At 38.2% G+C, this 14,843-nt stretch overlaps 1 protein-coding gene across 1 annotated transcript in view; it reads right to left on the reverse strand.

Moving 5' to 3' along the window:
- Nucleotides 1-12,252, reverse strand: part of zgc:136971 (S9 family peptidase) — a 44,607-nt gene extending 32,355 nt beyond the window's left edge. The window contains exons 1-4 of the mRNA XM_062058041.1: nucleotides 11,854-12,252; nucleotides 11,634-11,769; nucleotides 3,615-3,690; nucleotides 3,457-3,532 (exon numbers count right to left, since the gene is read on the reverse strand). Coding sequence (XP_061914025.1) covers nucleotides 3,457-3,532; nucleotides 3,615-3,690; nucleotides 11,634-11,769; nucleotides 11,854-11,971 — 406 coding nt within the window. The 5' untranslated portion in view covers nucleotides 11,972-12,252. The remainder of the gene's footprint in view (nucleotides 1-3,456; nucleotides 3,533-3,614; nucleotides 3,691-11,633; nucleotides 11,770-11,853) is intronic.
- Nucleotides 12,253-14,843: the final 2,591 nt, after the last annotated feature.

Raw genomic sequence — 14,843 nt, forward strand, 5'->3', positions numbered from 1 at the left:
AAATGCTTTTACGCAAGTATTGTATAAATAAAATGTTTTTACATACATAAATAATTATTAGAAATTATATTTAATAATCTAAATAATCTTTTAAATCAGTGAATGTGATTTATTTTTTATTTAATAAGATTTATGTATTATTTTTAAAATAAAAACTTTTTTTTTAATTTGATAAATTATCTGACATTTTTTATTTATATTTAATGGAATAAGTAAAATTATGAAGAAAATATAATATAATATACATATAGTAATAAATACTATAAAATATAATATACGAATAAAATTAATTTTCAAAAAAGCTTTTAAATAAATAAAATATTTTACATACATCATTATTTCAAAATATATTTCATAATACAAAACTGATTTAATTCCGTAAATTAGATTTTTTAAATTTAACAAAGTATTTTTTTATGAATACTTCTGCTCTTTTTTTATTAAATAATGTTTAGATAGATAGATAGATAGATAGATAGATAGATAGATAGATAGATAGATAGATAGATAGATAGATAGATAGATAGATAGATAGATAGATAGATAGATAGATAGATAGATAGATAGATAGATAGATTGATGTATACATAGATGTATAGATGTATGGATGCAGGCCTCGAATTTTTACTTTTTAAAGTCAAGTTGTTGCCTTAAAGGCAAGTTAGAAGGGCACCAAGGCAAACATTATTTTCTTTCGAGGCAGGAGATATATATACTGTATATACATATACATATATATATATATAAACCCCTGTTTCCATATGAGTTGGGAAATTGTGTTAGATGTAAATATAAATGAAATACAATGATGTACCTCGGTTTAAATATCACGGTTCGCTTCATTTTTGGTACAGTAATAAAACAACAAAATATAAATTTTTTGGTTATTTATTTACCAAATTTGTAAACAATGGCATAACATTCATATACACACAGGGTCCATTGCCAGGGTTAATGTGGTCAACATATATAAAATAAAAACTAAATAAGATAAGGCTCGGATTGGTTTCTTAACAAAACCTTTCTACATATGAAGTGCTTTTTTTGATTGATTGATTGAGACTTTTATTACTAGATTGCACAGTACAGTACATATTCCGTACAATTGACCACTAAATGGTAACACCCCAATAAGTTTTTCAACTTGTTTAAGTCGGGGTCCACATTAATCAACATTAAACTGCCTCAAGTTGTTGCTCAGATTAAATACAATGACATAACTTTTCTTCTACATATAAAAAGTGCAACATTAAACAGTTTCAAGTCAACTCATCATGCTTAATTTATTACAGCATTTGGGAAGCCTGTAGTTGATTTTTATTATGTAAATGTTATATTTTTATCAACATGTGATAGCAGGGACCCTGCCATTCAAAACTAGGCTGCTCCATTACTAATGATTAATGTAACTATAGCTGAAAAAATAGTACAATAGCAATAGGAGAGACTATTCGTCCCTGAACACCATGGAGTTCATGTAGGCTTAATGATGCACTTACATTATTATATCAACTATCAGAGACAGAAACTCTTCATTGAACATAATGTCCTTTTTTGCAGCTCAATCAACACAGAAAAAGGTAAAGTGAAATAACAGACAGACAGGGCTTTGCTGTCCGTAACACACACACACACACACACACCGCAAAATGAGCTAACGTTACGCTAAAAGCGAATTAGCCTTCACCTCAAGCCAGGACTGCGAGCGAGCTGAGCTGCAGTTTATGTTTCTAGAAGGTCAACGGGCTCATAGTGATGTTACTAGTAGTTGACTGGGAGGTGTTTATTATAATTTGGGGAGAGTCTGCAGCCTGATGCTTGCCTGCTAAAAACACCTACAGTATCTGCTCAACGCTGGAGCACTGACACCATGCGCTCTGAATACGCACTGCTGATTGGCTGTTACCGCTCTGTGTGTAACCAATCAGATGGTTGTGTGGGTGGGACAATGCTGGGTGCTGCGGAGTACTGACAGAGACAGAGGCAGTACGAAGCGGAGCAGCTTGTTAAGACTTTAGCTACTTAATATGTTCGTGTGGAAACTCGTTCGGTACACCTTCGAACCGAACCGAAACCCCCGTACCGAAACGGTTCAATACAAATACAGATACCGTTACACCCCTAATTATATATATATATATATATATAGTGTTCCTGTATGAGATCTAGGGCTGCCAATTATGGCCAAAGTAATAATTAAGATTATTATCAATATTGAAATCATGATTACTGATTAAGTAAAGCAGTTTTGGGGTGTGAACGTAATACCATCATGTCATTTGTAATGTCTAATAAAAAGACTATAGATAAACATTATCCATATATTTATAGACACAAATTAGGTTTTTTTATTCATTAATAACATCAACTTGTCAGCTTTTTGTCATTACATGATGCCTTTATCTCTATTTTTACATTTTGATAGTTTTTATTTTTTTAGTTTATGTACATCATGTAGATGATGTATCGGGACAGATCCATTATGAGTTTGACCAGAAATATGTTGTATAGGAATTAACTATACACAATAACACATTAAAAAAATGCTGTCACATGAATGATTTTTGAAGTGACATGAAAAAAAACAATTAATGTAAACAAAACCTGGCGTTTACTTTTCGATATCAAAATAATACACAAAGCAGTTTGACTAATAAAGATGAAGTCTAATAAATAAGCTTTGGTCTTCTCCAATGCCTCCCTAGTGTTTCAGTACAACAGTTTGGCCAACAACAAAAAAAAACCCCGGAGTGATTCCTCACACATCGAATAAACAATCTTCACCGCCTGCGTTCAATCCAATGAGATGACAAAACATTATAGCTAGTATTGATGTTATTTACAGTTTGCAGTTAAATAAAGGAGTGAACATCCCAGTAGACAAAGTAAAGACTTTATAAACAAGTTGTGACAACGTTCATGACACATCGCCTGCTGCAAAACATCAATTACTTTTCTCCTTCGCTGTATACTTTTAGTGTGGGGACAAGTGTCTCCAATATTGTCCACACCTGTCTCCATCTAAACACATCAGTGCGCTCTTAAACGCACGGCGGGAAGCGAGGGGAAGTGACATTAAACCAAGCGCTTGGCTCCGTTTACTCCGAGGGGAAATCTCTACGGCAAAGTCCGTGTCCTTAGTCCACCACGATTATCCAGCCAAATGACGCTAGTGCGCATGCGCCTGACATCCTGTTGCCTAAAATGCATTAATAAATGACGTTTTTTTGGTAATTAAAAAATGTTACGGTATTATCGCAAATTATCATTATACTGTTTACTGTTACATCCCTTGTCCATTAACAAGTAAACAGTCAAGGGCGGTCACGGCATGTTCTTGCCGCAAATGTTGCTCAAATTTTTGGGGCATTACGACAAATGACGAGGGCGGTCGTGGCAAAATTCGAGCGCTGTAGATGTATAATAGATGTATAGATAAATGTATAGATGTCTTACCGTCATCGTAGACGGCGCCATGTTTGTTGAGGGCGGTCAAGTTGAGACACTTCCTGAGTCCATGATGGTCCCAGATCTACAAGATAGTGACAACGTGTTCAGTAATAATAATAATAATAATGAATGAATGGTTGAATGTTGGAGAAGAAGAAGCTGACCTCCATCAGCTGCTGACCACCTGTGTCTGCAACCAGCGCCCTCACTGCACCACTAGGGGACGCTCCACTCAGCACTCTGCACACAGTAACACTTTGTTCAATATTGACAACAAGCTACTTTATTTGAGCTCAGATTTGCTTGTTTGCGATTTGAACAAAAAAATAGCACAAATCATGAAATATAGCAGCAAAAAAACGTATTAACACAAACTTAAAATCATATAAATATTAAAATGTCCATAGCAACGTCTTAAAGTAAGATTATTAATACTGAACTACTGTCCACTGGACAAGGTCATGTTCGAAAAATCACTATGTCTGGAGGTTGCCTACAGCCGCGGTGACGCGCTGCTAATTAGAGACCTTGTTGACTAATATGGTGAATTTACAGTAATATGATGATTAAAAGTCATATTTATGATGCAGCATTTGTGCAAGAACATTTTAAAATATGCCTCAATAAAGTACTTGATCTTTTCAAAGTTACCTTGGTATTTAAAGTATTTTACTATACATTTAAAGTATTTTACTGTACATTTAAAAACTCCACCACTGTTTGTTTTTTTCCGGTAAAATTCTAAAGACTAAGCTGCCATTTTTTAAAATATTTTTTTTTACTGTAAATGGAAAAACTTTCCACATTTTGTCACGATATTAAACTGGCAGCTCAGTTGCCAGTATTGGAAATAAATATAGATATATTCTTAATTATCCCCGTTCTAAATGGATTAATAATTTTTTGAAATCCATAAAAAATATTACAATGTATTTATTTTACACCTTAGAGTCATATAACTTGATATATGAAACTTGCTAACAATTATCAAGAAATTTTGTGTAAGCATGCTAACATTAAAGTGCTAACGTTTTTAGCTAATTGTACTCTTTTTTTCCCCTAATTCCCCAGCCATACACCTTAGAGTCATATAACTTGGTATGTGACACTTAGTAACTGTTAGCATGGTCATGTTAGCTTTGAAGCATGCTAACATTAGCATGCTATCTTTTTGAGCTACTTTTGCAACCGTTTACCCCAGAGTCATATAACTTAGTATGTGACACTTGTTAACTGTTAGCATGCTCACGTTAGCTTGCAAGCATGCTAACATTAGCATGCTAACTTTTTGAGTTAGTTTGGCAACCGTTCACCCCAGAGTCATATAACTTGGTATGTGACACTTGTTAACTGTTAGCATGCAAACGATAGCATGCTAGCAAGCTAACTTAAGCATGCTAACTTTTTCATCGAATGTTACACTTTTTCTATTTCCGCAGCCATACACCTTAGAGTCATATAACTTGGTATATAAAACTGGCTAACTATTATCATGCTCATATTAGCTTGCAAAGCATGCTAACATTAGCATGCTAAATTTTTTAGCTAGTTTTGCAACCGTTCACCCCAGAGTCATATAACTTGGTATGTGACACTTGTTAACTGTTAGCATGTTAGAATGAGAGCATGCTTGCTAGCAAGCCAACTTAAGCATGCTATCTTTTTCATCTAATTTTGCACTTTATTTTCTATTTCCGCAGCCATACACCTTAGAGCAGTGGTTCTTAACCTGGGTTCGATCGAACCCTAAAGGTTCGGTGAGTCGGCCTCAGGGGTTCGGCGGAGGTCAAGACACACCAGACTCATCGTGTAAATAAAAACATCTCCCTATCAGCGTATTACGGATACGGCAACAGCAGAAGTCACACTGATTTGCAGGTGTGTAATTTGTTGTGAGTTTATGCACTGTGTTGGTTTTGTTGTTTGAACAATCAATCAATCAATCAATCAATGTTTATTTATATAGCCCTAAATCACAAGTGTCTCAAAGGGCTGTACAAGCCACAACGACATCCTCGGTACAGAGCCCACATACGGGCAAGGAAAAACTCACCCCAGTGGGACGTCGGTGAATGACTATGAGAAACCTTGGAGAGGACCGCATATGTGGGTAACCCCCCCCCTCTAGGGGAGACCGAAAGCAACGGATGTCGAGTGGGTCTGACATAACATTGTGAAAGTCCAGTCCACAGTGGATCCAACACATCAGCGGGAGTCCAGTCCACAGCGGGGCCAACAGGAAACCATCCCGAGCGGAGACGGGTCAGCAGCGCAGAGATGTCCCCAACCGATGCACAGGCTAGTGGTCCACCCGGGGTCCCGGCTCTGGACAGCCAGCACTTCATCCATGGCCACCGGACCTATGCAACTCCCCCTCGCAAGGGACAGGGGAGAAGAGGAGAGAAGAAAAGAAACGGCAGATCAACTGGTCTAAAAAAGGGGGGGTCTATTTAAAGGCTAGATTATACAAATGAGTTTTAAGATGGGACTTAAATGCTTCTACTGAGGTAGCATCTCTAACTGTTACCGGGAGGGCATTCCAGAGTACTGGAGCCCGAATAGAAAACGCTCTATAGCCCGCAGACTTTTTTTTGGCTCTGGGAATCACTAATAAGCCGGAGTTCTTTGAACGCAGATTTCTTGTCGGGACATATGGTACAATACAATCGGCGAGATAGGCTGGAGCTAAACCGTGTAATATTTTATACGTAAGTAGTAAAACCTTAAAGTCGCATCTTAAGTGCACAGGAAGCCAGTGCAAGTCAGCCAGTATAGGCGTAATATGATCAAACTTTCTTGTTTTTGTCAAAAGCCTTGCAGCCGCATTTTGTACCAACTGTAATCTTTTAATGCTAGACATAGGGAGGCCCGAAAATAATACGTTACAGTAATCGAGACGAGACGTAACGAACGCATGAATAATGATCTCAGCGTCGCTAGTGGACAAGATGGAACGAATTTTAGCGATATTACGGAGATGAAAGAAGGCCGTTTTAGTAACACTCTTAATGTGTGACTCAAACGAGAGAGTTGGGTCGAAGATAATACCCAGATTCTTTACCGAGTCTCCTTGTTTAATTGTTTGGTTGTCAAATGTTAAGGTGGTATTATTAAATAGATGTTGGTGTCTAGCAGGACCGATAATCAGCATTTCCGTTTTCTTAGCGTTGAGTTGCAAAAAGTTAGCGGACATCCATTGTTTAATTTCATTAAGACACGCCTCCAGCTGACTACAGTCCGGCGTGTTGGTCAGCTTTAGGGGCATGTAGAGTTGAGTGTCATCAGCATAACAGTGAAAGCTAACACCGTACTTGCGTATGATGTCACCCAGCGGCAGCATGTAAATACTAAAGAGTGCAGGGCCAAGAACCGAACCCTGGGGAACTCCGCACGTTACCTTGACATAGTCCGAGGTCACATTGTTATGGGAGACGCACTGCATCCTGTCAGTAAGATAAGAGTTAAACCAAGACAAGGCTAAGTCTGACATACCAATACGTGTTTTGATACGCTCTAATAAAATATTATGATCGACGGTATCGAAAGCGGCGCTAAGATCAAGAAGCAGCAACATAGATGACGCATCAGAATCCATCGTTAGCAATAGATCATTAGTCATTTTTGCGAGGGCTGTCTCCGTAGAGTGATTTGCCCTGAAACCGGATTGAAAAGGTTCACAGAGATTGTTAGTCACTAAGTGTTCATTTAGCTGCTGTGCAACAGTTTTTTCGAGAATTTTGGAAATAAACGGAAGGTGGGAGACCGGTCGGTAGTTTACCATGAGGTCAGGATCGAGGTTAGGTCTTTTGAGCAGAGGATGAATAACCGCTTTTTTGAATGCTAGGGGAACAGTGCCGGAGGAAAGTGATAAGTTTATAATATTTAACACTGATGGACCTAATAATACAAACAGTTCCTTGATAAGTTTCCCAGGAAGTGGGTCAAGTAAACATGTTGTTTGTTTTATCCCACTTACACGCTGTAATAATTCCTCTAATGTTATTTCATCAAAAATAGAGAGACTATTTTGGAGGGCAGTGTCCGTCGTATATACAGTCGTATTTGTGTTAATAGAGCCCAGTTGTAGCTGGGATGCGTTGTCTTTAATCTCCTTTCTAATGAGTTCAATTTTCTTATTAAAGAAATTCATAAAATCATCTGCCGAGTGGGTGGAGCTACTGGGAGGAGTCCCTTGTTGGGTTAGCGATGCTACTGTACTAAACAGAAATTTAGGATCGTTTTTGTTGAGGCGGATGAGATTTGAGTAGTATTTAGCTTTAGCTAAGGTAAGCATGCGTTTATAAGTTATTAAACTATCACTCCATGCTTGATGGAAAACCTCAAGTTTAGTCGCGCGCCATTTGCGTTCCAGTTTTCTACATGATAATTTATGAGCTCTAATTTCTTCTGTAAACCATGGGGTGCGCCTTTTAGGGGCCCTTTTTTGCTTTAGCGGTGCTATACTATCAATAATTTCGCGCAAGGCATCGTCAAAGTTGTTAGTGAGTTTATCAATAGAGCCGACATAATTTGGGAATGGTGCTATTACCGAAGGCAGTAGGTCAGCAAGAGTCATCGTTGTGGCAGCATTAATGTTGCGGCCGCTATAGCAGTTATTATTATTATTAGCTTGTTGACAAAGAGTCAAAACTTCAAATTTTATAAGGTAATGATCGGACATTACTTTAGTATATGGAAGTATCATAACTTTGGAGGTTGATGTTCATGCACGGTTCATTTTGTGCACCAGTAAAAAAACATGGTAACACTTTAGAATGGGGAACATATTCATCATTAATTAGTTGCTTATTAACATGCAAATTAGTAACATATTGGCTCTTAACTAGTCATTATTAAGTACTTATTAATGCCTTATTCGGCATGGCCTTATTATAACCCTAACCCTCTAACCGTGGCCCTAACCCTCTAACCCAGGGGTGGGCAATTAATTTTTACCGGGGGCCGCAAGAGCAACCCGAGCACTGCTGGGGGGCCACATCAACAATATTTCAATTAAATTTTGCTCAATATTATTTTTTATATATACCGTAAGATAAATAATAATAATAATGATAATAATAATAATACTTTCATTTAACCTAACTTAACTTTATACCAAAAGCACTGCTTTGGAAATCATTTGTACCCCTTTCAGAGATCAGATTTAGTTCCCCTTAAAGGCCTACTGAAACCCACTACTACCGACAACGCAGTCTGATAGTTTATATATCAATGATGAAATCTTAACATTGCAACACATGCCAATACGGCCGGGTTAACTTATAAAATGCAATTTTAAATTTCCCGCGAAACTTCCGGTTGAAAACGTCTATGTATGATGACGTATGCGTGTGACGTCAATCGTTGAAACTGAAGTATTCGGACACCATTGTATTCAATACAAAAAGCTCTGTTTTCATCGCAAAATTCCACAGTATTCTGGACATCTGTGTTGGTGAATCTTTTGCAATTTGTTTAATGAACAATGGAGACTGCAAAGACGAAAGTTGTAGGTGGGATCGGTGTATTAGGGGCTGGCTGCAGCAACACAACCAGGAGGACTTTGAGTCGGATAGCAGACGCGCTATCCGACGCTAGCCGCCGACCGCATCGATGATCGGGTGAAGTCCTTCGTCGCGCCGTCGATCGCTGGAACGCAGGTGAGCACGGGTGTTGATGAGCAGATGTGGGCTGGCTGGCGTAAGTGGATACCTAATGTTTTTAGCATAGCTCTGTGAGGTCCCATAGCTAAGTTAGCTTCAATGGCGTCGTTAGCAACAGCATTGTTAAGCTTCGCCAGGCTGGAAAGCATTAACCGTGTAGTTACATGTCCATGGTTTAATAGTATTGTTGATTTTCTGTCTATCCTTCCAGTCAGGGGTTTATTTATTTTGTTTATATCTGCAGTTAAGCCCGATGCTATCATGTTAGCTCCGTAGCTAAAGTGCTTCGCCGATGTATTGTCGTGGAGATAAAAGTCACTGTGAATGTCCATTTTGCGTTCTCGACTCATTTTCAAGAGGATATAGTATCCGAGGTGGTTTAAAATACAAACCGTGATCCACAATAGAAAAAGGAGAAAGTGTGGAATCCAAAGAACCCTTGTACCTAAGTTACGGTCAGAGCAAAAAAAGATACGTCCTGCACTGCACTCTAGTCCTTCACTCTCACGTTCTTCATCCACGAATCTTTCATCCTTGCTCAAATTAATGGGGTAATTGTCGCTTTCTCGGTCCAAATCGCTCTCGCTGCTGGTGTAAACAATGGGGAAATGTGAGGAGCCTTTCAACCTGCGACGTCACGCTACTTCCGGTACAGGCAAGGCGTTTTTTTATCAGCGACCAAAAGTTGCAAACTTTATCGTCAATGTTCTCTACTAAATCCTTTCAGCAAAAATATGGCAATATCGCGAAATGATCAAGTATGACACACAGAATGGATCTGCTATCCCCGTTTAAATAAAAAAAATTCATTTCAGTAGGCCTTTAAACATCCTCATGTTGCACAATGAAATGTAAGCATAGGATGAAGTGTGCATTCTTGTAACTTTCTCTAGTAACAGCATTCCATGATTAATATAAATAAATTAACATTAATAATAAATGACAGTAAAAAAAGCACACGTATGACTGAGGAGTCATAGTGTAACTTTGTGTGGTGTTTGAGTTGTCCGACTTTTTGTGTGGCCATAAACGCACCAGTGGTTTAGTGGTATGCGTGTTGGTGACAGATGACAAGTTGGTTTTGGCCTGGTTTGTACGGCAGAAAATGACTAGTTTTTCGAGATAGAAGTATTTTACTCATGTTTTTGGTGTGGTTATGGCCGAATATAAACAGTTTTGCTCAATAAAGTGATCGATATAATTCCTGGCCTCGAAGCATCTCGATAGACATTACAATAATTGAACGGTGTTCAATTGAACGGTGTTGATGAACACCGTTAGGGCCGCTTGTTGTCACTGACACTCAAAGTTGCATTGCAAAATTACACAGAATAAATGTGTTTATTTTGTTTAGAATTCAGATGGGATTTGATTTGGTGTGCGGCATATATTTGCTGTGCGCAGAGGACGCTTGAGCAGTGCGCAGGCGCGCACCTTAGAGGGAACGTTGCTTGGCAGTCCATGTCAAGTCTTGTTGAAAACACGCCATTCGTCATCAACTTTTCTCTTTTTAGTGTCTCAGGTGTAAACCGTGCATCACTAGTCGCTGAGCACCTTCACTCACAGGTTACACACGGACATACGGCCATAAATAACACTTTTCAAAATAAAAGCAGCACAGTTGTATTGAGCGCACGACATAGAACGTTTTATCAACTTTATTTTGTAATTTGTGATTGCAGCTGTTCACATTCACTCACAATCACGCATGTGCATACGTCCACACGGAAGTAATACAAATAACGCTTTTCAAAACAAAAGCAGCACCGTTGTATTGCACACTCGACATAGATACTTTTTTAAATGTATTTTGTAATTTATGATTGGCCTCACGCGGGCCGGACAGGGATGCACAAAGGGCCGGATGTGGCCCGCGGGCCGCAGAATGCCCAGGTCTGCTCTAACCCTAACCCTAACCCTAACCCTAACCAAATAACTCTAAATTAAGTCTTTGTTACTTGGAATAAGTTCCCCTAGTGTCCAAAAAACTCTAATTTAAGTATTTGTTACTTAGAATATGTTCCCCATACTAAAGTGTTACCAAAAACATAACTTTGTCCTGAATTTTAAAAAAAAAAAACATTTGATTTATTACTAAAGAAGGGTTCGATGAATGCGCATATGAAACTGTTGGGGTTCGGTACCTCCAACAAGGTTAAGAACCACTGCCTTAGAGTCATATAACTTGGTATATGGAACTGGCTAACTGTTATCACGCTAACATCAGCACACATGCTAAAAGTTAGCAATTTTATGTAAGCATGCTAACATGTTAGGCTAGCTCCTTAGCTCATTTTGTACAGTATTACTCAGATTCAGACACCAATAAAATTGATTTTTTTTTTTTTTTTTTACAGTTTACGTGAAAATATATATAATAATCAAATTAATATATTATTCACTGTTATAACTGATATTATTCAATTATTGGAAAAAATATGAGAAATTTTGAACGCACATTTTTGTGTCAAAAAACACCTAAATACATATAGTAGTAGTAGTGTGTGTTTGTGTACTGACTCTGCAGGCTGTGGTCCACGCGGTCCAGGTGGGAGGACTGTCCTGATGGTCGTCCGGTCTTTAGAGTCTAGGATGAGAGTCCACTGTTGTGAGAAGCAAAGTCTGGATCCTCTCACAGCATCCGCCTGACTCCATCCTGACAACAAACATTCGCCATCTTTATTGTTTTCCAGTCTATTTCGGGTTCTTGCCGACCGGAAGTCCTAATAAGGACTCGTACCTGCGGTCACCGTCACCACGTTCAAGTCCGCGTGTTGTCTTTGCCTTACGTCGGCAGAAAAAGGTGCAGGGAGAGAACTGACCTCTTGGTGAATCCGTGTCACGTGTCTGGGTTCCATCTGCAAACACTACCGCAGGTGATAACAACACTAATGATATTTAAAAGGGCAGCTCGGTCAAGTCATAAAAACGAGAACGGCAGCGTCTAATTTAAAAACCAAAAGTCAGCTGCTGCGGGCGACAAACTACAGGAATAAAATCAACAAAGTTGACTTTGAAGGTGTTGGAAGGTGTTACTTGATCAGTTGTCGACTTCCATGTTGTTTAAAATGTTTGCAGAGCCTCCATGTTGACGTGACGAGTGGAACATACCACTCTGCTGCTTTCACAGGGGTGACGCTGCAGCGCAATGGCCACCGGGGGGCGCCACAGAGCACAAGTGCGATCTGCAGCAACAAAGACGCTAAAAAATAGGAAAACTGTATTTAATTATCCTTAAAAATTTCATATATCTTCTCATACTTATTGTATTTATTTTATAAAACGAACTAATTTGTCTTTACTTGACTGTAAAGTTATCCATTCAAGGTGTTAGGGCCGCTTGTTGTCACTGACACTCAAAGTTGCATTGCAAAATTACACAGAATAAATGTGTTTATTTTGTTTAGAATTCAGATGGGATTTGATTTGGTGTGCGGCATATATTTGCTGTGCGCAGAGGACGCTTGAGCAGTATGTATGTATATAGAACCAACGAATCGATGACGCGGGGCGAAGTTGGTAGAGTGGCTGTGCCAGCAATCGGAGTGTTGCTGGTTACTGGGGTTCAATTCCCACCTTCTACCTTCCTAGTCACGTCCGTTGTGTCCTTGGGCAAGACACTTCACCCTTTGCCTCTGATAGCTGCTGGTTAGCGCCTTGCATGGCAGCTCCCGCCATCAGTGTGTGAATGGGTAAATGTAGAAATACTGTCAAAGCGCTTTGAGTACCTTGAAGGTAGAAAAGCGCTATACAAGTATAACCCATTTATTATTTATTCATAAGGTGATGTGGGTGTAATGCAGATGAATGACCACTAGATAGCAGTAAAAATAATTTGATCAACTAAATTTGTTATAAATTCAAGTTTAAATGGTCGTTAGGGCAGAAAAACATAAATCAGGTCCTTAATTTTTAAACATATTTCAATAAAAATTGTACTTCCTTTTTTAAACACTTTGTCCAATTATCCAACAACATGTATGGAACATGTATTTGAACAAATTATCACCAGCTGCTCCAGTTTGGAACCAATAAACAAATCAAAATGTTACAAAAGTCATTTAAAAGTAAATTGCCAAGAAAAATATATCTAATATATTAATAAAATATTACAAATAATGTTATAATTGTGTTGTAATATTGGCATTTTTCCTGTGTGTTACAATATCAATAAATAAAAAAATTCTATATACAATGTATTATTTTCAAAATGAGTATTACTACATTAAACTGCTCAACATAGCTAATACTGTATATACATTAGTATTTTTTCAAATTTTGTAAACACACATATATACAAATATATAAACATACACAAATATATATATATATATATTTGTGTATGTTTATATACATATATATATATACACATATATATATATACATATATATATATATATATATATATATATATATATACACATACATACATATATATATATATATATATATATACACATACATATATATATATATATATATATATATATATATATATATATATATATATATACATATATATATATATATATATATATACATATATATATATATATATACATATATATATATATATATATACATATATATATATATATTAAAGAACTATATGTTTAAACTGATGTTGTTGTTGTTGTGCTGGGACTCTTCACCCGTGAGCGTACTCCGGTTAGGGAATAAGGACACCGTTTTACTTTTTAACTTCTTCTTTATATATTGCTTTGTAGCAGCAGCAGCTAAGCACACTCTCACGTACACACACTGTTCCACATTGCCCGAAGGACCCCGGAAAAGTAAACATAGCTGCCCGGTAAACTGCCTGACTCAAAACAGACGTAACTTAAAGGTGCATGACTACAATAATAGCTTGTTTACGTCAACAATAATATAGTCAATTATATTCAACAATTATCATATTAAATAGGGAACTTTCTCTTACTCTTCTGACAAAGGGAATTTATAACAGCCGCCCCCTAAATAGCATGGCAATTTTGAAACAAACATAAATTCCCACAACAGTCCTTTAAACAGGATTATCCTCAGGAAGAGCTGACAGCTGGACCAGCCGAGCAACTGGTCTCACGTAAGTCTTCTCTCCAACTTTGACTTCAGCAGTCCGTATACATCCATCATCACTTGCATTTAACTTCACCACCCTGCCCATTGGCCAGTGAGCCCGTGGAAGCTGAGGATCAACAATCATCACAACTGTGTCCAGGGGGAGATGATCTGTGTGTTGGCGCCATCTCTGGCGGGTTTGAAGAGAGGGCAAGTAGTTTCTGATGAACTGTGTCCAGAAGTGGTCGACCATCATCTGGCAATGACGCCAGCGCCTCCTGGTGATGGTGTCAGGAGCATAGGCAACTTGTGGAAGAGAGGCATCCTGCCGCCCCATCAACAACATGCTGGGCGTCACTGGGTCTGGATCGGCCACATCCGAGGATACATATCCTAAAGGCTTGGCATTAAGGATGCCTTCCACTTCGATTAGGAGTGTGAGCAGAACCTCTTCTTGGAGCACTTGTGCACCTATGACCACTTGCAGGGATTTCTTGACTGATTGAATCTCACGCTCCCAGACACCACCAAAGTGGGGAGATGCTGGTGGGTTAAGACGGAACTTAATCTGTTTTTCTGCAAGCCGCTCCTGCAACTGTGATTCCATTGCTGCAAAGGCCTCCTTCAGCTCCTTATCTGCTCCTCTGAAGTTAGTCCCCTGATCAGAGAGGA

Source organism: Entelurus aequoreus, linkage group LG01 (assembly GCF_033978785.1).
Source record: "Entelurus aequoreus isolate RoL-2023_Sb linkage group LG01, RoL_Eaeq_v1.1, whole genome shotgun sequence".
Taxonomy (NCBI): Eukaryota; Metazoa; Chordata; class Actinopteri; order Syngnathiformes; family Syngnathidae; genus Entelurus; species Entelurus aequoreus.